The sequence below is a fragment of the Microtus ochrogaster genome, chromosome 18 (genome assembly GCF_000317375.1).
Source record: "Microtus ochrogaster isolate Prairie Vole_2 chromosome 18, MicOch1.0, whole genome shotgun sequence".
Taxonomy (NCBI): Eukaryota; Metazoa; Chordata; class Mammalia; order Rodentia; family Cricetidae; genus Microtus; species Microtus ochrogaster.
Genome location: NC_022020.1, coordinates 51,020,978 through 51,043,112, shown reverse-complemented (window position 1 = coordinate 51,043,112; position 22,135 = coordinate 51,020,978). Strand labels below are relative to the sequence as shown.

The 22,135-nt window shown below is 46.0% G+C and overlaps 1 protein-coding gene across 14 annotated transcripts in view; it reads right to left on the bottom strand.

Moving 5' to 3' along the window:
- Positions 1–22,135, bottom strand: part of Znf532 (zinc finger protein 532) — a 94,461-nt gene that overhangs the window by 54,362 nt on the left and 17,964 nt on the right. For all 14 annotated transcript variants that reach the window (XM_026783530.1, XM_026783529.1, XM_026783528.1 and 11 more), the window contains one exon: positions 1,399–3,749. In XM_026783530.1, the coding sequence (XP_026639331.1) occupies positions 1,399–3,732 (2,334 nt within the window). In that variant the 5' untranslated portion in view covers positions 3,733–3,749. The remainder of the gene's footprint in view (positions 1–1,398; positions 3,750–22,135) is intronic.

Genomic DNA, 22,135 nt, shown 5'->3' with positions numbered 1-22,135 from the left:
TGAAAACAAAAGCTGGGGAGCACAGGGTGCCACTCTACCCATACCCTTCCAGGTCCCAAAGAAATGACATAACTAATGGCAGCTCCGAACTAAGAACCCACAACCATGACAATGTGCAAATTCTGGACCAGGACCCAGCCTACCATACCACTGTCCACTGGCACACAACAGCACAAACCACTCAGGAAATGGCTTTGGGGTTTTTATTTTCATGATGAAAAGGAAGACTGCCCTTAGTGGGAACTGGTGACAAGATAAGGGGGTATGTGCATGAACAGAACCCAACCATCATCACCATGTTCTGAGAGCCAGAACTGGTGTGGCATCCTCTTCCGGGATACATGAAACTCCCAAGCCTACAGAAATATGGTCAAGACTCATTGCTTCCACTTCAACTAGGCATAAAACACAGAAGAAAAATATATAAAACAACAACAAAAACAGGTATTATTATTATCTTTTCTTTCCCCAAACCCTCCAAATAGTTTAAACCAGCAGCTGACAGTACCAGGTCTCAGACCACAGTCCAGGGCTCCTAGGGAACATACTCCTGGGGGAAATGAAGGGCCGGTCACCTACCACTGGACCTTCTGAGATGCCTCGGACAGGAGCTCAACCTAGCCCCCTCCCTTCTGAATCACACAACTTTTCTCACCGAACAACATACATATATGTACCATGTTCTCTCTACTTGGGAATTATTTCACTCAGCTATTTTAGGAATGCTTGTTATACAAGCTCTACATCAGGCAAATGTTGCTTCATGGAGAAAGTAAATGAAAAAGACAGTAAGTAGATGCAAATGATAAAATGTATTTCACCAACAGCAACCTATACTTCACCTCAAAAAAGATGCAAAGACACAAAGATTTACTGTGCCACATGGCTTTGCCATGAACATTACTGATCATACTGTTGAACCACAGATCCTAACTAAGTAGATATGCCTTAAAGTAGGTGCCTAACAGATATGTTTATAAGTCACTTCAGTGTTAGACATACCAGTAATTGTCAAAACTCTGAAACCATGAGTAAAACTTCATACTGTCCCAATGTAATCCAAACTAGACACTATGATGGGATGATGCTCTAAAGTTATAGCTAAATCTCAGACTTCCACTATATATTCCAATGCCTGGACAATTCCTAACATAATAATTCAACCAGAGCATACACTTCATATGCTAAAGGAAGTCCCCATTTATTTCAACACTGTACCTATACTATGAAAACAATCTTCTGCCTTCCCCGTGCTCACACACACACACACACACGCACATACGCACACGCTCACACTCCTCCACATAACTGTGCTGCCACCCTAATTCACAGTATCTGATGGAGCACTCGTGGCTACAGACTCATCACCGAAACACCCAGATTTAAATGATACTCTACTTGTCCACTTGTATCTGCAGCATGCTGGAAGTGCGTAGCCAGAGCCGTCTCGTCCTGGAAGACTTCATTGCACTCCAAACATTTGAGACTGTGTCTACAGAGCTTGGAGGGATCTTCATCTAGGGGCATGGCTGGGCTGATGGGTGTGCTTGGAGGCGCAGAAATAACCGCTCCGGTGATGCCAGACTGGATTTTGGTTACAGTGTGTGTGCCAGCTCCCCCGGAGCTCTGCAGAGTGGAAGTGGTAGTATTGCTAGACGGAGACACTATCATCTGGTCTGCTGGGACCGGTTTTAGGATTAAATGGGAGCACTGCATCACCACGCCTTTCTCCTTATGCCCTCGAGCATGGGAAAGGAGGCTGCATTTGTTGTAAAAAACAAGGTTCTTTGTACAGTGGTTGCACGTTACTTCGATGCGCACACTACGCCTGTCATAGTGCTGGCTCAGGCTCTTTTCCAGGGCGAAGGAGTCCCCACACTCCAAGCACTTATACCCACGCATCGGTAACGTGATCCCTGCATTGGCGGGAGGACTGAGGTTCGGGATGTAAACAGGGACTGGATTGACGCTGCTCAGCACCTTGTTGAAGGCTTCCACCACAGAACTCTGCAAGGTTGACACCACCTGGACTCGGGACACTTTTTTAGGTGGCTGGGAGGCCGCTGCATTGATTATTGCCTGCTTTATTTGTTGCTGAGGTTTGGTTAGCACTTGGCGGAGTTCAGAGGTGGCCTGGGCACCCTGAGGCAGAAGGTTAAGGTTGGCAAGGTGCACAGTCTTTGGCACGAGTTTGGCATTGGCCAGGCTGGATGCTGGCACCACAACGGTTTGCTGCTGGATGGCATTGGCAGCTTTGATGATGGCGCTGCTGGCACTCTGAACAGAGGCAGCAGATATGACTGTGGCTTTCACTGTCGTGTTGTTAGCGAGCTTCAGATTGATGACTTGAGACCCTGCCGTCTTGACAGCAGACACAGGAAGGAAAGCAGTAGCCACGGGCTTGATGGTGACCTGTTTGGGGGTCAGCTCTGCTGGGGAAACTGCACTGGTAACCATGGCCGTCTGCAGAGGTGCCCTGGGGGGAGAGGAAAGGACAGCGGCTGACGCTGAAGATGAGAGAAGCGACGTCACAGACGCCATCACGGATGCTGCCTGCTCAGAAGGCTTCTTCCCAGCGTCCAGATCCACTTCTGGCAGCACTCTGGTCACTGTTCTCTTGATCTCCCCAGAAGATGTCTTAATGGTTTTGATACGGACTTTGGGGATTGCTGGGGTGGACCCCACAGGAGAGGAGGGGGAGCCTTTGCTGCTGTTCTCGCTGGATACGCTCCTAGGACTATCCGATGGCTTCAGGGAGGCTTTCTTGGTGCCATCAATGAGATTCTGGGACTCGGGAGACTTGTCGGCGGGTTTGGGACTGTCATTCACTTCCTTTGGTAATGGAGAAGCTTCCCTTGAGTTGGCCACAGGTTCTTTGCAGGAATCTGAAGCGGCCTTTTTAGCACTCAGTGCTGCGATGGCAGCTATGCAGGAAGAGAGCTTGGACGATGACTTCGCTTTGGAAGATGTGACAGCAGCTAGGCCGGAATCGTTCTTCTCAGAGCCCAGCTTCCCGTCAAGGACCCTGTTCTCAAGCATCTTCTCAGAGTTCTCCTTCAACTTATCCTCTGCTTTTCTCTTAAAAGGCTCATAAACACTCAGGGCTATGGAGTTTGTTTCTGCCTCTCTCTTGACTTTGTTTTTCTCTACATGGCCTGATGTAGAGACCCCAGTCTTGCCTGCGTTTTCCCCTCCAAGGGACTTTAGCTTATCGTAGTCCTGCTGGGAAGCTGAGCCCGTCAACACATTTGATCTGAAACTGGACCGTGTATCTTCCTTATCAGGAGGGTCGTCCACCTCTATCTTTTCATCATCATCAAACTCTTCAGCGCTGGAGATAGGGCTGAACTGGCTGAAGGCTGGGTCTTTAAGAGTCACCTCTGAGGTAGGTGCATCTCCTTTTAAGGACTTTGATCCATCCTTACCATAGCTGTCAAGAGAAGACGCTGTGAGAAACCCGTTATGCAAGCCATTGCCTGTGGAATTGTGGCCATCTTTTTCAGCTCCCTCAGAGGAGTCGATGTTTCGAACATTCTTCACGATCACACTGACGCCAACATCCGAGGATGAAGGAGTGTGAGAGTCATCATCCACATGAGCATTCTGCTTAATGTGGCTTTCATGGTCATCATGGCCAGACTCAATTGCTGCTTTGGGATCAACCATATCTGGTATATCAAATGCTGCCAAGAGGTCATCAAAGTCCGGGGTCTTCATATCCCCCATGGTCATGAATTTGATCAGACGTTCTGTTAAAGGAAGGGAAAAGAATTCCATCAGAAATTAACACTGATAATGAAGTCAGTCTTCTGAACAGGTCACAACACTAACACAGTGCTGATTATCGAGAAAGTGTGCAAGGCAACAACCCTACTTTGTGTAGAAACCTGAGTCAAAATGACAGCCAGAAAGTATAACCCAACACAATTACAGCCTCAAAGGGTATGCACAGGGTCACCAGCAGAGCTTTAGAGTAGCGCTGGCAAAGCACAGAAAATCTATTTAATGTTAACACCCAAAAAAGCTATTTACTACCAGACCCATCAGTTCTCATAAAAAGCTATTCCTCCAGATATTTTCATCTTGATAACATTTAACTCTACAAGCACAATTTGATAACTTCAGTCACCATCAGCTTTGGGATGCAACATTAACCGAAGATTACAATAAAAACAACTACAGACTTCAAAATTCATCCACAGAAGAATAAAAAGGCCATCTAAACCTATCACAGGGGGTCACTAAATTCATCTGGGATTTCTTTTCTTCTTAGTCTCTAAGGAAGTAATCCTATCCATTTTTAATCCTAGCTTTCTCTGCTGTGTTGAAAAGGGGATGTTCTGGGGTAAGACAGAGAGTTCTGGGAGAAAGGTAAATCAAGCCATACAGAGTTGGCAACGATGCCAACGCAAGCCTGCTGTGCTCTCTTCAGAAGACACCACTGGCAGATGAAAAAGAGTGGCCATGGAGGCATCGCCATCTCTGAACTGGCAGCTCCACCGCGGGGCTCTGTTACTTTCTGGAACACCCACTGTGTGCACACTCGCCTCCTGTCATATGTCATCTGAGTATAGGCTTGGTGGCACTCATCTTTGCATCATAAATGCTAAGGAATGAATAAGCCACACACAGGGGGCCAAAGCAAGATTTGTAACAGAATGTTTAAGCTCAGCTCTGCCACTCACTAGCTCTGGACCCCCAGGAAGCAACAGATTCTTTGGACTTGGCCCCACCGTCAGCAGTAAGCTGCCAAGAAAAGAAGGAAAAATAGAAAGGAGAAAGGAGAAGCAGTCAGCAGTAGAAAGGGAGCAGGCCGAGGCTGGGAGCCCGCAATGGACAATCGATTGGCCTAGAGAACTTGCAGGTTTACATCCTGATGCTCCACTCTTCAGGGCTCACTATGCTGCCCCTCTTTTAAATCTGCCCTACTGGACTGCACATTTTATTGAAGTATTTACCTTTTTCCTTACACAATCTGTAAAAGGTCATGCACACCTGATGAGAGCAACAGTCTCAGGATCAAGGTAAAATGCAACAGATGAGGGTAGTTACCTAGGAAACCCTAGCCTCAGATATGCCACAGCTCAAAGACTCTCAGCATCTTCCTCCTCCAGGGACAGATCTAAACACCACTACTAAGACTCTGAGGAAATCCTCTGCTGAGGAAGAGACAAGTACAAGTTCAAGGGATGCAGAAACATAACCACCCCAGCTACACACAGAGCTGCTGTTGTAATCGGCAGCTGGCCGGCACCTAAGAGACAGGCCCCGCCCACTTCAATCTCCCCCTCCCACCAAGGCAGGCAGATCAAGTGCCTCCACTCCATCTCTCTCCCTCCGTCCCCCCACCTCTCTCTGTCCTTCTTCTGAAGAGGCAGGTCTCTGCCTCTCCCTCCCCCTTCTCCTGTGCCCTCTATAACCCCTTGCTCTTATACCCTTCCCAATACCCACTATATAAACTCTATACATGGTATCTGTCTGTCTCCCACTGCAAATTTGAGGACATGAAAAACAAATCTGCCAGCTGTTACAGCCATATAAAAGGATCCACTAACTTGAGAACAGCCTTGATGTCACCCCACCTCTGTCCCCCAGCACCACACTGCTGCTGGGAACTGAACACCCATAATAAAGGTGCTCTAACCAAGCGGCTCCATGTTCTAGGTCTCCATTTTCTTTAAACTCAGTACATGGAATCAGGCTAGGGTTCAGTGGTAGCATATTAGGGACGATACCCACCCAGGACCACAAAAATGAAAACAAACCAGGGGGCCCAGAATCATGACCCACTCCTCTTTCACTCAGCACTACAGCTGAAAGGCGGATCTTTAAAATATATAAAAGCTGGGGCTCAGGCTGCAGTCACCCCAGTGGTAGCAAGGTCTATAGTATCCCTAGGCTTTCTTCACAGGAACATGAGATTTGTGTCTCATCCTTTCTTTATGACAATGTAATCAAAAGACATCACAGTTTGCACACTGCCCATCAGAGAGCAATCGGTTCAAAACAACAGCAAGAGATAATTCAATTATTCACTGGGTGACAGGCCAGGACAGAAAATGATAAGAAATGTGAAAAAGGTCACCATAGAAACCAAACTTGTGAGACTGGCAGGTGCTCAGAAGTGCTGTGGCAGGTGTTCTTAGGTGTCTTCTTAAAAACCAAATCTACCCATCATTACCTTCTCCCGTTATACCTAAGGTCCTGCCTCTCACACTTCACAGGGCTAGATCATCTAGACATAGACAGTCTGATGCCCCCACATTTCCCATGCTTTCCTGTATACTAAACTCAAGCACACCTAAGGTCCGACAGCGTCAGAAAAAACTGTGTCCTGTCTGCAACACACATACACATCCCTCAGGAGCCTACCTGAGGTCCTACCTCACAGGAACCAGCCATGCCAGCTCCCTGTCCCCACCCCACCCCCACACACATAGTTCACCCTCTTCTCTTGGGAACAGTAAAAGAACACACAAAAGGAGAAACAGTTGGGCGTTTTGCAGATTTCAAGCTTAGTCGCCAATGGCTCACCTTTCATCAAGCCTGATGCTAAGCTAAAAAGGCAAAGCAAGCACAAAGGACAGTATACCACCACCTGAAACCCAAGACGGCTGTGGCAGCAGGCTCGCCTCTCCGGGTTGTATAACTAATGTAATAAATACCACCCTGTAACTTCATGCCTCTTTTTTGGTTGATAGAGATGTTCTTCAAACCCGCAATCACTTGTCCTATCACCTGACCCCCACACACACTCTGGAGGGCAAAAGCAAATGCTCCACCTGCCCAGAGCGGGAGCTGCTCAGTACTCTGCATACGGAGAGGATGCCTCCATCTCAATTTCCCTCACTTTCTGCCCAGCCTTAAAAATCAATTCTCTCATTTAAAATCATCAAAAAAAAAAAAAAAACCAGCCTTTTTAACTTGTATTACATTTGTCTGCACATATATGCTTACGGATAAGTTCCTTTTTAAAGGAAGATCATGTGTCTTCCTTAAAAAGACCAATGATCAGTCTGGACAAGGAAGCCCACGCCTTTCATCCCAGGAAGCAGAGGGAGACAGATCTCTCTGAGTTCGAGGCCAGCCAGAGTTTCATAGTGAAACCCTTTCTCAAAAAAAAACAAAAAACAAAGATCATTTATAAATACCCACATTTACTTATAGCAGTACTTAATATATAAGGCCAAGAGAAAAATAGTAGGCTGACTTACAGGTTTTTTTTTGGTTTTTTTTTGGTTTTTCGAGACAGGGTTTCTCTGTGGTTTTGGAGCCTGTCCTGGAACTAGCTCTTGTAGACCAGGCTGGTCTCGAACTCACAGAGATCTGCCTACCTCAGCCTCCCTAGTGCTGGGATTAAAGGCGTGCGCCACCACCGCCCAGCTCTGACTTACAATTTTTATTTATTCGTTTATTTATTTATTTCGGGACAGGGTTTCTCTGTAGCTTTGGAGCCTGTCCTGGAACTCACTCTTGTAGACTAGGCTGAGCTTGAACTCACAGAGATCCACCTGCCTCTGCCTCCGGTCTTAAAGGTGTGTGTGCAACACCACCACCAATAGGCTAGCTGGTTTACATTTTAAAAAAGAAAGAAAAAAAGAATTTAAAAGTTTGTCCAGTGACTACTCTACTCCCTCCTGTGACACAGACACTTCCTTTCCTACTAAAGTGAAATCACAGGAAAATCTTTCATCTTTTTTGATACAAGCTAAGACTACCAAGTCAAAAGAGAAACTTTTTTTAAAAAAAACTATTTACCCCTCAATCATACTTACATTTTACAATAAAAAGTTGTTCAATTAAAAAACTATTTTAGCCAGGCAATGGTGGTACATGCCTTTAATCCCAGCACTTGGGAGGCAGAGGCAAGCGAATCTCTGAGTTTGAGGCCAGACTGGTCTACAAGAGCTAGTTCCAGGACAGGCTCCAAAGCTACAGAGAAACCCTGTCTTGAAAAACCAAAAAATAAATAAATAGATAAATAATAAAAAAACTACTTTATCTATAATAAAATTTGCTTTGCAATTTCCAACTGGAAAGAGCTTGTGGAGCATGACGGTACCTGTTTATAATACTGCTACTCTGTCAGTAAAGCCAGCCTAGCTCAAGAGATCCAGCCTCAAAACAAAAGGCCATTCACTCACTCCTTTAATCTCAGAATTTGAGAGGCAGAAACAAGTGATCTCTGTGAGCTCCAGGCCACCAGGCTTACACGGTGAGACCCTATCTCAAAAATAAATAAAATCAAAGAAAGGAAGAAAAGAAGCAAAAGGAAAACGGGGGGAGGGGACAAGCCCAAGTCAAGGCTAAAGGCTCAAGACACCCTGCCACTGAATGGGAATCCCACTAGTAGATCCAGTCACAGCTCACCTTATATAAACATGAACGGGGCTAGAGAAGTGACTCGGTGGATAAAGGCACTGGCTACCAGGCTGACCACTGAGTTCAGTTCCTGGAGCCAGCAAGGCACAAGAGAATCAGCACCTACAGGCTGTCCTCTGACCGCGACATGTGTGCCCAAGAAAGCACCCACACACAAAAATAAATGAAATATAAAATAAATATTAAAGTTAGCCTGACCAGTGCAGACATATCAGATTCCCCATAAAATGAAAAAACTGGCATTCCCCTTAATGAAAATCAGTGATTGCTATAAACCAGAATTGTGGTTTAAAGAAAGAAAAGTTGACAGACTGTCCACAGAGCTCTAGAAACTCCTGGTAAAGCTGATCACATGGGGTGGGGCGTTGCTCTCCTGTTGATGTGTTGTAAGATTTATTTCACTGATTTTCAAAGCAGCTAAACTAAACTAAAGGACCCAGCACGCGGCTTATCGCTCTCCCTCAGCTGTGAAATATCCTCAACAGCACATGCTTGTATTACACAAGGCTTCAAATTTACCTGACTCCACCCAAAACTGAACAGTGTGCTCACACTCTATACCCTGCCCTTCTCCCTCCTCCCTCCACCAATCTCCTGCCACTTGAGGATTTCCAGAGATAACCAACCACAGGGCATGTCTTCAAGCAAAAAGAGGAAGAAATCACACCTCTTACTCCAGCCAGCCTCTTGCTTCTACTTGACTTCCTTCGGTCTCTAACTCCCTCCCAACACCACAGTCAGTGTGGTTTGCTTCTCCTGTCACCAGAGGAAGCACATTGTTTTGGCCACAAGTCAGCTGATACCAACTGCCCAGGCAGTGTTCTTCTTTCTTAGTTACAATACTCCTGATTTAAGCCTGACAGACATGATCTTCAAATTGCTTCTGGAAACACACACAAGGGGTTGCTCACTAAAGTCACTAATCACAACCGTGGGAAACACAGGCACACGACCATCCCAAACCCTTCCCTTCAGTTAGCTACACTTTTCTGTCAAGACTCTACAAACAAGCCCTGTCTTACCCATTCTTTGGGAACAGCAAGGAAAATGCCTTCCACAGAAGCAAAGGCCCAGACAAACTTTAGCCCTCCCCAGAGGTCACCAATGCTGGGCCCACTTGCCCTCCTGTCCTCTCTAAGGGGGCTTTCCCCTCCTCTACTGGAAGCACAGGCTGGCCTCTAGTGCTTTTTCCAGCTGCTGGGTGAAGATCCTGAGAAAGGAAGGCCACAAGGGGCCAAATCCCTTTCTATCTTCCTTGTTAACTCACCCAGAATGAAAGCTGTTTCTAATCCTTCCCTTTTCCAGACTCCACCCCAGTCTTTCTACTGTTAACTCAAAAAAGTCACCAAGCAAGGGCTCTCCCAGGCACCTCCTGCCTCCAGTCAAATGTCAAAGGGCATCTTGGTCCTTCGGGTCAGTCCTCTGGTGAGCCTTGTCTCTTCCTGTCACTAGCCCCATTGGTAAAGAGAGCTCCCAGCCTTACCCGACAACTCAGTACTTGTGTCCTTGTTACGCTGCCTCTATGGCCTAACCTCAACACAGGTAAATCCCACAGCTTCCCAGCCTTTGGTAACCCACTTTCCAGAAAACCCAGTATAAGAGAATTTGGGGAAGGAGAGAATGACAAACCTGTTTTGTATTCCAGACTCAGTAATTTAGAAACAGACTCCTACACATCTGTGAAAACCCAAGTAACTAACTAGTACACAATGTATACCCTGCAAACTAAAAAGAAAAAGAAATCAAGCCAGGTGATGGTGATGTGTGCCTTAATCCCAGCACTCAGGAGGCAGAGGCAGGTGGATCTCTGTGAGTTCAAGGCCAGCCTGGCCTACAGAGTGAGCTCCAAGACATTCAGGGAAACCCTCTCTCAAAAAAAAACAAAACAAAACAAAAAACAAGCAAACAAGCCAAAACCAGAAGTGAATAGGAGCGTGAAGCTGACACACATCACAGGTGAACAGCACGACGCAGCGTGGCAGAGGTCACTATGGGACTATAAAGAGGACCCAGTACAGATGCTGTCCTATGCTTGGTGGAAAAACTAGTGAAATCTCAATAAAGGTTACCAGGCCTATACAATGGCAATCTTCTGCTGTTACTTAGCATATTATAATTAATACAAGACACTTTAGGGGAAATTGAGTAAAGGCACAATAGAAACTCTATTTTTACTTTTTAGAAGTAAAAATTATTCTAAAGTTAAAAAACAAAAGCCCCAGCTTGCAAAGATCTGAAGCATGACTGCAAACTCAAGGCCAGCCTGGGCTACGAAGCAGGACCCCATCTCAAACAGGAAACTCCAGGCTGTGTGATCTGGTTGCGCTACACACTCTAACTACCTGATGACTAGCTTGGTTCCCTAACACCTCCCTGAATGTCCCTGAGTTCAGCAGATTTTATATCACCGTGCCGAAGACACGAAAGGTCTACTTCTGCACACAGTGTGTTTTAGCCCACAGTCTTGGACTTCATTCATTCTGGGCCTGTGGGGGCAGAAGCCTGTGGAAGAAGCACTCACCTCGCAATATCTAGGAAGCAGAGAGAGGATGTCTGCACTAATGGGCTCTCTCCCCTCCTCCCCTCATTCCTCCTATGACTCCCACCTCACGATGCTGTTGCCCACATTTAGGATGGATACCTCCCTGTTTAGTCTCTCTGGAAACTTCCCCAGAGACATACCCAGAGGTTGCTAAGCATTTCTCAACCCCAGTCACACTGGCCATCTGAAGAGCAACACAACCTTCTTCTCAACAGGTACACCCAAAATGCATTCTACCACTGAACACAGGCTGTACCTTCCTAATCTGGAAACTCAAATCCCGAAATGCTCTCACCCCCAAAGCATTTCGAGCATCAGACATATACTGAAAGTTCTTTTGGCATTCTAGGATTTGGGGGTTTTAAGATTAGAAATATAACAGTCTAGACTGCAAGGAGCCATCCCCACCTGGTGGTAGAAACTTCAGGATATACTGAAGGGCTCACTGCCAGCTGGGGCACTCTTTAGAGGTGCTGGAAACCCCAGGAGGGGACTAGCTGGAGCAACTAGGTCATTGGGGTATGTCCTTGAGGACACTAGCCTCTTTCTCTACTTCCTGGTCACAGGGCTGGTGGCTTTGCCCCAATGACACCTGCCGTGAAGTTCCTCTTCCTCCTCATAGGCCCGAAGTAATAGGGCCGTGGACAGAAAAAAAACCTCTTTAACCACGAGCCAAAATAAAATAAGCCTTGCTGCTACGAAGCTGAGTATCTCAGGTACTTCATCACAGGACAAGCTGACCACCCTGGGTGTTCACACCGAGTATTACAGAACCCACAGGGTTCAGAGTCTGAGACACTTCTGATGTCAGATACTTGAGTTAGGGATATCCAACTGACACCCCAGAGCTACTGCAGAAAGTACATCACAGTTATAAAAGGGCTGGAGTAAAGCAGTGCCTAGCACAGTGGGTGGAGGAGCCAGTGTGACCTCAGTGCCACTCAAAGAAACTGGAACATATACACACATAAAATAAGAATAAACAACAGGGTAAGAGTACACATTGGACCACAGGGATGGGTAAAGGTCTTTGCAGGAATCCGTGATGATCAAAAACACTGAAAGACAGTAAACACAAAACTCAAACAATAAGGACCAATGCTAAGAGAATTAAGGAGGCGGCTACCTTTTTCATTCACCCCATAACCACAGAAAGACCCAGGCCTACAGTCTCGATCATATTCTAGGCCACGACTGTGATGCCCGGTCAGAGATCTGGCTTTGAGCAAAAAAGACTGAAGAGACATCATTCATATACGGGGGACTGGGACTGAGAGCCAGAGGAACCAGATGGGCCTCAGCAGAGATCAGAGAGAGAGGCTGCAACACAAGGAACCAGGCCACCAAGTCAGACCAGAGAAATGGATGAAGATGCTCAGAGAGTGGGCACAGCAGAGCTCCCATCTCTGCAGCCCCTAAACCATGATTAAATTACAAATTTACAAAGGCATATTCCCTCAGCATACACAAATGACCCACAAGCCACAGCAACAGGCATGCATGTGATACAAAGACATACAATGCAGTCAAAATATTCATGCACATTTTTAAAAGTACTTAAACCACCACCTCCCAAATTTAAAAAAAAAAAAAATGCTGAGGGAACACAAAAGGCAACAGCAACTCAGACCACAGTGAATGACCAGGAAACAGTGACTTACAGCCGCAAGGATGCAGTAAGAAGCCACGAGTTCACGTGACCTATCTGACTGAAGAAGTAAAATGACAAAAGCAAATGAGGACAGAATAGCTTAGCAGGTCAAAGGGCATCCCTTGATCCCACCGTAGAAGAGAGAACTAACTTCTAGAAGCTGTTCTCTGTAGCCGTCTGATCTCCGTGCCATGTATGTACACCCCCTCAGCTATCCCTGGCACATGCACGCACGTGCACATCATGCTCACAAACAGTAGTAATTGTTTAAAGTTGACTTATCTCCTGTGCAGAATTACAAGCCTGTGGAAGAACCTAGGTTCCATACCCAGCCAGCACTACCAAAAACTAGGAGTGACTCGCCTTTAATACTGGTATTTAGGAGGCAGAACTTCACAAATAAGTTCCAGGTCAGCCAGATCGACACAGTGAGTCTCTGTCTCTCTGTCTCTGTCTCTGTCTCTGTCTCTCTCTCTCTCTCGGTTTTTAAGACAGGGTTTCTTTGTGTATCTTTAGCCATCCTGGAACTCACTCTGTAGACCAGGCTGGCCTCAAACTCACAGAGATCCTCCAGCCTCTGTCTCCCCAGTGCTGGGATTAAAGGCGTGCGCCACCATGCCTGAATGAGACCCTGTCAAAAAGACAAAACATAAAACAAACAAAACTAACCCATAAATAAGCAACATAAATAATGAAACCCACTTATAGAAAACATTACCCACTTTTAAAAACAATTACACACTTTCTCCCAGAGTTCAGTATGGAAAGAGGAAAAAGGGGAGGGGTAATTTCACAGTGTAGATATCTGTTAACACTACCTTGCAAGGCGACCAAGGCCAGCATTAAGCAGGACAAGTCACGTTTACAGTGTGTCTGGGTAAGAATGGCACATTATCTCACACAAGCATGATGTCTAGCTTAAGTATCAGACAAATGACACCAAGGGACACTCACAAAATCCCTGACCATTCCTCAAAACTCTCAGGGTCATCACAATTAAGCAAGCCTGAGAAACAGTCAAAACACAGAGGAGTCTACAAGATTTGAGATTGGACGGCTCCAAAAAGAAAAAGGACATGAGGTTAAAAGTGAAGGAAATCCACAGAAAGCACGGCTCTGGTTCACTCTTAAGCAATCTGGATGTTATAAATAGTTAGGACAGGGAGCTTGAAAGAGCAAGGAGTTCTAGGTCAAACCAAGCTGAAACCACAACATTCTTTCCCAAGAAAGGTGGGTAAAGGGCCACGGAAATAAGTAAGGCATCGCTGTGGGGTGTGTGTGTGTGTGTGTGTGTGTGTAAGGTAATGAAGGGGATGCGTGGATTAGAGTTCACAACAGCCTTGACCAAATACTTAACATAGTGAGTTCAAGGTCAGCTGGTGCTCGGGAGAACTAGCTCTGTGGAACTAGCTCTTGTAGACCAGGCTGGTCTCAAAAGATTAAAGGAGGCCAGGTGTGGTGGCAGAGACCTTTAATCCCAGCACTCCCAAGGCCGAGGCAGGCTGCTTCCTCTCTGTGAGTTTGAGGCCCTCCTGGTCTACATGGCAAGTTCCTTCCAGACCACCAGGGCTACACAGAGAGACCTTGCCTTAAAAAAAAAAAAAATAATAAAGGAATGGGACTGGTCAGATGGTTCAGTGGTTAAGAACACCATCTGCTCTTTCAGAGGACCCAGGATTTAATTCCTAGAACCCACACAGTGATTTATAATTTGTAAATTCAGCCCTGGGGATCAGATAACTTCTGGCTTCCAAAGGCACCATACATGAACACAGTTCACAGACGTACGTCTGCTGTTTTAAGATATAAACAGCACAGGCCTTTAATGCCAGCGCTCAGGAGGTATTGGGTGGACCACTATGAGTCCAAGGTCATCCTGGTGTACGTAGCAAGTTCCAGACCAGCCAGGCCTTACATAAAGAGAACCTGCTTCAAAAAACAAAAACAAAATGAAATACAATGATATAAACAAGTAACCTGGGTCTGTGGATGTATCTCGGGGCACAGCACTTACCTAATATGTGAGATTCTAACCCCAGCGCCTCAGAAATAAAAATAATAAGTAATTTTTAAGTAGCTGCTTAGGGGCAGGGCCTTGGGAGAACCAGGGGCAGTGAAAAGCATAGGTTTTCTCCCTGAGGCAACCATCAGATGTCCAACACTAACCAGGGATGAAGATGCTGAAAACCACCAAACACACCCTTCAAATGATTTATTGAGTAGTGTGGATTAAGTCTCAGCAGGCACAGCCAAGTATATTCTAGGTGCCGAATGGCACAGCAATGAAATGGAGTCATGAGCAAGGTGAGACAAAGGTGCAATGTGGGAGGAGGGCAGGAAGCAGCTGCTTCCACAGGACTGGAAGCTTCACCTGGCAGAGCTCAGAGAGGCCGCACGGGCAGGGCCTCAGAGTCAGCAGAAGAAAACAAAGCAGGGGCAGAGGGAAGGAGCTGGGGAGGATGGAGAGGACCTCTTTAGGCTCCCCAAAGCCAAGGAGCTTTACAAAGAGGAACCTGGAAAGTCATTGCCCGTTTCCTCCACAGAAGTCAAAGCCATGGCAGGGCCCTAAGATGTCTTCTAGACTAGGAGACACAGCTCTGGTGGAGAGATACTGGGTTCTCCAGGGGAACCACAGAGAAGCCCCCCAAGGACAGTCCCCACCTGTTGGTGTAGCTCCCTACAGGTCCTTCACATTCCAATCCCTGAAGCCGAGCAAACGGAGGGGCCTCCAGTGAAAATTAGATAGAAATAAATGAAAAGCAAAAGGTAGGAAAAAGAAGAGAACACATGCCCCCAGATGTTAATTAATACTGCAAACACATTAGCACCCCTGGAGAAAAAAAGGAAGCTATGAAGGAACCTCCAGAAACAAGTATTCGTGAAATAAGTATTCATAAAACCTGGGCTGAGGGGCAGGGATAATGACAGGATCAGAGAAACCAGGGTCTCTGAATTTAGGGTCAGAGATCAGACCCTAAAAAAAAAATATGAACAGTGGACAGTATAGTGGTTTGAATGAAATGTACCCCATAAGCTCTGGCATTTGAGAACGTGGTACCCAGTTAGTGACACTGTTTGGAGAGGCTTAGGAGGTGTGGTCTGCAGGCAGGCTTTGTTTAAAAGCCTGCATCATTTTGAGTTCCTCTCTGTGCTTCCTGTTTGTGGTTCAAGAAAAGTCTTTAGCTCTCAGCTTCCACCCCCAGCCTACCATGTCTCCCACTGTAAACATGAGGGGCTCTTATCCTTCTGGAACCATAAACCCAAAATAAACATTTCCTTTTATAGGCTGCCCTGGTCGTGATGTTTTATCACAGTGATGGAAAGTAAATAACACAGACAATAAGAAAGAAAAAGATGGCCAGCAGTAGTGGAGCAAGCCCTTAATCCCAGCACTCCAGAGTCAGAGGCAGGTGGATCCCTGTGAGGCAGCATGGTCTACAGAGTGAGTTCTAGAACAGCCAAGGCTGTTATACAGAGAACCCATCTCAAAAAAAACCAAAAAGCAAAAAAAAAAAAAAGTATGAAAATCACAGTTGAACACAGCTAGCCTGGAGTATTCTAGAAAATAGAAAGTACATGGAGTAGGATGCCACAGAAATGAAAGGAATACCTTCACAGTCAAGGCCAACTTGAAGGGGTCAGCATGATGCCACCAGAGAAAATGCAGGAGGCACAGCAACATAAGCAGTTCAGATGAAGTCTTTGTAGTGTGTCGGTCCCCTAGCCCACCTGATCTGCCTGCCCTGGCAACCTGACAGCCCAGCAAACAAAGCAACACAGCACATGGCACAGCCCTCTCTGGTCCCAGACTTGTCCCACACAGTTGTAAGGGGTGTTCAGGTGTCATCATCAAGTTGGCCCCACAACAACCAAGCATGCGTGGAAACTTTGCCCAGACAAAGAGGTCCCACACCCACCCATGCTCTGGGAAATCCACCGATCTCAAGCTCTAAATTTACTCTTTATTTGGGCAATTTTGTTTTCTTTAGAGTGGGGGAGTGTTTTGGGGGGTGTTTTGTTTGTTTGCTTTTGAGAAGAGTCTCACTATGTAGCCCTGGCTAGCTGGATAGAGGCTCTCACTATGGAGAAGGCAGCTAGGCTAGAGGGCAGGATGTAGAAAACACAGGGAAGTTGTCCTGGATGGAGACTCAGGCTCGCTCTGCTCAGATCCCAGTGCTCTCAGGGGTCCTGCCCAGCTGATCCCACTGCCAATCCGGCTCATGGAAATCCAAGCATGCTGCCCAAGCCTAAAGACATCTGTATTTAGATACTGGCAAGGAGGGAGACTACCTGGGAAGAAGGCTCTGGTCCCTGGGTGAACACCAAGCCCAGCCAAACAGAGCATGATTTAAACCTTTTAAATATTTAGGTATATGGTATATACCTTTTAAATATTTAAATGTCCATTTTAAATATTTAATTATACCGTTTAAATATTTAGCCATCTGCTCTCCATTTGTGCTCTTGCCCTAGGTCATAAGAAGACCAAGCTGGTAGGGAGACCATTGCTATCATTGTCCCTATAAGTCTTACTTAACACATCAGGCAGAGGCCGCCTCTTATTCCAGGACACACAGTAAGAGGCAGAGGAGAGCTGAGTATCCATGTCTTCCTCCTCTTCGGTCCAGGCTTATCACATGGACATCAAAATCAAGTCCAAACAGAAGAATGACAAGTCAGTAAGAAAACAGACCAAAAGGTTAAAATTAACTACCTATGGGAATTATGAATGGAACATTCTGTTCGTTTTTTAATATCCATACATGCATTATTCCTACCCAAAAAAATGTGTTGAAAAGATACCTGACAAGTTTAATTCTGTATCTCTTCCTTCCATGTGAAACACTAAAAAAACACTGCTCATGAGCCTCATTCGTTCAAAACACTATGGGGAACTCTTGTTTTTTTCCTGCACAAATGCAAATTCAGCTCGTGAATAATTCACCTTAGAAACCCCACCCCCAGCACCTGAGTGTTGTCTCAAAACTGACAAGTTCTGTTATTTGTCAGACAATGCTAAGTACCCAACACCTCAGAAATAGAGATTTTAGGTTGCAGAATTAAACTTCATGATATGTAGAAAGATTATTAGAAACATGCTCTCCCAACTTCAACACACCTAAAACTCATTTACCCAGTGAGGGTTTTTTTTGGGGGGAGGGGAGCAGAGGGATGATAAAGGGAAGGAGGTGAGAAGGGAGGGAAAGATCTTAGATTATTTATAAACCAGAAAAATTGCAGAGTTTGAAATCATCTATTGTTTAGACACAGGACTGCACTGGTGTTAAGCTTACCAAATCTAAAGCCCCCATAATGAACTGTTAATATGAATCCCCTTTTAGAGCAAGCCCAAACCAGGTGCCAAGGAAAAATTCAACCTAGAGAATTTTTTATGTATCTTCTCAAGTCCTAAGGGAAAAACAAAAAAACACACTGCGGGAGAAGCAGCCGGATCTCTATGAGAAGACCTGGTTGCTGCTCAGTAGTGGGCCACCCATACCTTCTGTGTCTGGCATCCTATGGATAGGACAAGGTGTGCAAGCTACTAAGTATGAATCAAACCATACAACCATCTATAGAGAGACACCCAACAGAAGCCTCTGCCAATGGCCTCAACCGTCCAGACAGAAGGAAAGAGGAGGGAAAGGCTCAGGCAATTTCCTGGGCAGCAGCAAGTCCTCTTCTCCAATACTGAGTTTTACACACTTAAAAGGCCACAAGCTCCTAGGATTCAAGAGGTTCTCAAAACCTTGAAAAATCATTTGTAAGATAGATACAGCCGGAGAGGGACCTTTGGGGCCTCCCATAGCGGACAGGGCCCAAACCAGAGTGTATTTGAGATAAAGGAAATGGGAGAGGAGGGAAGAAGGGAGATACAGAAACAGAGACGGGAGGGAAGGGGCCTAGGGCTTGCCTTGGCAGGAAGAGAGCGATCTGGAGTGGGAGGAGCTTGTCTTTTAACAATGATAGTTTCTAAAACACCCCAAGGACAGAACAAAATTGAATTAAGGGGATTAAAAAAAAGCCCCCCAAAACAGCTAGTAGGCCAGCTCTGTTCATAAAATTCCAAGGAATGCCTGAAAATCTACCAAGGAGTTAGCTTCAAATGAGAAAGTCAGAGGGAGATCAAAGCCGCAACAGGGTCAGTTTGATCCTTTTCTTGAGGAGGAAGGAGACTGGTATGCATTCACCCGGCAAGTTATGACTCTAATACCCAGACGGAGCAAGAGTTCCCGGATGGAGCAGTAACAATAGTACTCATCGTCCTACTATTTAAACTCCAGACAGAAGGAATTCTTTCCATTTCCATTCTCAATGGCAAGGTGAAAATCACGTGTATACTTTTTTTTTCTTTGGTTTTTTGAGACAGGGTTTCCTGTCCTGGAACTCGCTCTGTAGACCAGGCTGACCTCAAACTCACAAAGATTCACCTGCCTCTGCCCACCAAGTGCTGGGATTAAAGGCGTGAGCTACCACCACCCAGTTCACGTGTATACTTTTGTGCACAGGGCTAGGCAGGTATAGTGGTTGTTATAATCTGCTGGCCTGGTCTGTCACCTGGGTACTCTGTCCCTTTAAAAAAGCAAGCCCCTTTTAAGCCCACTCCTAACCCCTCTCTTCTGCCTCCTGCCTCCTAGATCTCTTTCCCTTCTCCTGTGGAGGTAACTACTACCTCTCTCCCGTCTCTTCCCCTTCTCCCTTCCCTTCCCCATCCATAACCCACTAAATCAACTCTATACCCAAATTCTCTCTCTGCATGATGTATCTGTCTTGCACTGGCTGTGGTCTCCCACTCACCAAGGGGACCTTGTGAGGCCTCAGGGGACCCGCTATTGCCCCTCGTGGGACCAGTCCCCCACCACCTGTTTATAAATGATAACAGTGGTGAACACCTGGTCCTAGCACTCAGGAGGCTGCTAGCCAGACTGTACAACACGACTGTCTCAAAGAAGAAAAATAAGATGAACAATTAAAATGTAAGGGCTGAGAGGCAGCAGAGCACCAAGCAGACACTGGGAGACGAACTCCTCTGTGCTTGAGTCTAGATAGGGGTTCCACTACCCCACTCCCGAAGACTTCAATCACAGGCCAGGAAAAGGCCTCCACCAACCTGAGGAACACTGTCTTCATAGTCCTGAAGAACCAGAATTTAATTTTCAGGTATCGCCCAAGGGATCTACAGGTAGGTAAAGGCAGGGGCCATTCTCCCCATGAAATCACAGCTCTCTGGCTTATGCCACCAACAGCACAAGGCAAACCCTTCAGACATACACAAAACATTAAGGCAACCATTTCACAGGTAGCCACTTAGGTCAAACAATATCAATACATTAAGTAGTAAACACTTGGGCCCAAAACTGGATGCAGCTTCCCAGTTACCTCACTTCTAAAAGCTAATCATTAACTTAATAACAGGGAAATAGTCACTGATGTCTAAAGCAGCTCACAGAAACTTCTAATTAGTGTTCTCCCCCCCCCCTTTGAAGTACAAATCAGAGCGTGCTGAGCCGATAAGCTGCAGTGTCGCCTGCAATCCTTGGGCAAGCCCATGCCTCATGACACCGTGTGCACGGAGCACTTCAGAAACCGCAAGCCGTGCATCATCCTCTCTCCCGCTTGCAGCAGGACCCAGCTCCTACCTCTTCAATCTGCTGCAGTCAGGGTGATCCTGCATCCTGCATCCTTCCCAAGCCCCAGTTTAGGACCGCCCAGCCAATGAGCATGGCCGTTCTGTCAGCCCAATCTCCAGTCACCGCAGGCAGCTTAACTTACCCATTTATTTAAATGTATTGCACTTTCTTCAGCTGAAATTGTACAATATGTTCTTTGCCAAAACTCTAAAACCCAGCAAAAGGCCCAGGGGGTGACAGTTCATGTGCGAGAAGTTCTGGTAACATCTGGGATAGAGAGCATGAGCGCAAACATGCATGCCATGTAACACCAAAAGCTCTGCGCTGCTGCTTTGTATGAGACAGGATCTCTCTCCATTTCCGGGGCTAGCCTCGATTGCTGTCCTAGCTCAACCCGAGTGCTGAAATTACATCACAGTGCTTTTACATTTCAACAAGTCACAGGCACAGTTCGGACATCAGAAGGCTTCCACCATGTCATAACACTCTTCCATGGATACGACACCTGCAGTTATCCTAGAGCACCTGTTAGAATCAGATCCTGAGCCTTTCAAAGGGAGAGTTCTGCCAACACAAAGAACCCCAAAGAAGAATTCCTAGGAATTCTTCTAAAAGCAAGAACATGTCAAAAAACAACCTTTAGCAAACAGTGCTGACTTTCACACATCTAATTTAAAATCCAGGTTTCTATTTTTAATTCACATGATAAAATTAAAAATTAAGGAAATGGACACATTAGAATAATTAGCTCACTTCTAAATCACAACCTTTAGGGCTAAGGAACTAGCTTAATGGTTGGGCATTTCCCTACCAGGTACGAGGACCTGGGTTTAAACCCCAGGATCATTTATGCCTAGCATGTCTCAAGGAACAACTTGAGGAAAGCTATCCAAGGGACAGTGTTCTCTGGATTTCAAAGTGAAAAGGTGGTCTATAGGAAACAGCCTCACACTGGACACTTTCTCCCTTCTCAAAGATCGTAGCCAGAGGGAAGCAGCCTAGAGTAACCTGACCTACTCAGAAGTCAAAAAGTCCACAGAAGACCTGGGTCTCATCGCAGTGGCAGGAGAGGGGAGGTGTGGGAACCGCAGCTAGTTTTTAAGGTACCTCTGGTCAAAGTGATTCCCAACAGGAAACTCTTTAAAACATCTGCAAAAACAGACCTCGAGTGGTTTGTTTTTTGAAACAAGGTCACTCTACAGAGCTCTGACCTTGAACTTACTCTGTAAACCAGACTGGCCTTGAACTCATAGAGTTCTTTCCGCCTCTGCTTCCCCGATTACTGACATTAAAAATGTATGCCCAATTGGAGATACTTTTTAAACCTTGATTGTAAAACAGGATTCATTTTATCTGGTGATTTTTTTCAAAGTTCATAATCACACACAGGAGTCTTAGGTCCCTTTTAAAGGGAAAGAGAGAAGCCATTTACCTAGTGGGAAGAGATGAAAAAGACAAGTTGGAGAGGGGGACAGGAGCTCAGGGAACAGTAGCCAGAGGTTAAGAGATGACTCAATAGAGGTAAGGTTATTTGCTGTACAAGCATGAGGACACAAGTTCAAATCCTCAAACCCCTGGAAAACGTCACATGTGGTCGTTCTCATGTCTGTAACCCTAGTGCTATGAGGGCAGAGCCGGAAGAATCACTGTGGCTTCATGGACACTAGCCTAGATTCAGTGAGAGAGCTTGTACCTGCCGCCCCACACACACCCAAGGGAAGGAGAATGACAGAGCAGGGCAGTCACAGTGATGGGCTTGGCACACACAAAGGATCATACAGCACACGCATACAGAATTTTTGAAACCCGGAGGCTGGCAGGAATATAGGCAGCACCGGGCAAGCTGCTTATTTTCCTACATTTGATCTCAAATTTCTCATAATCGTCACTGCAGACCTAGAGACCGGCTGATAGCCTCAACTACACATG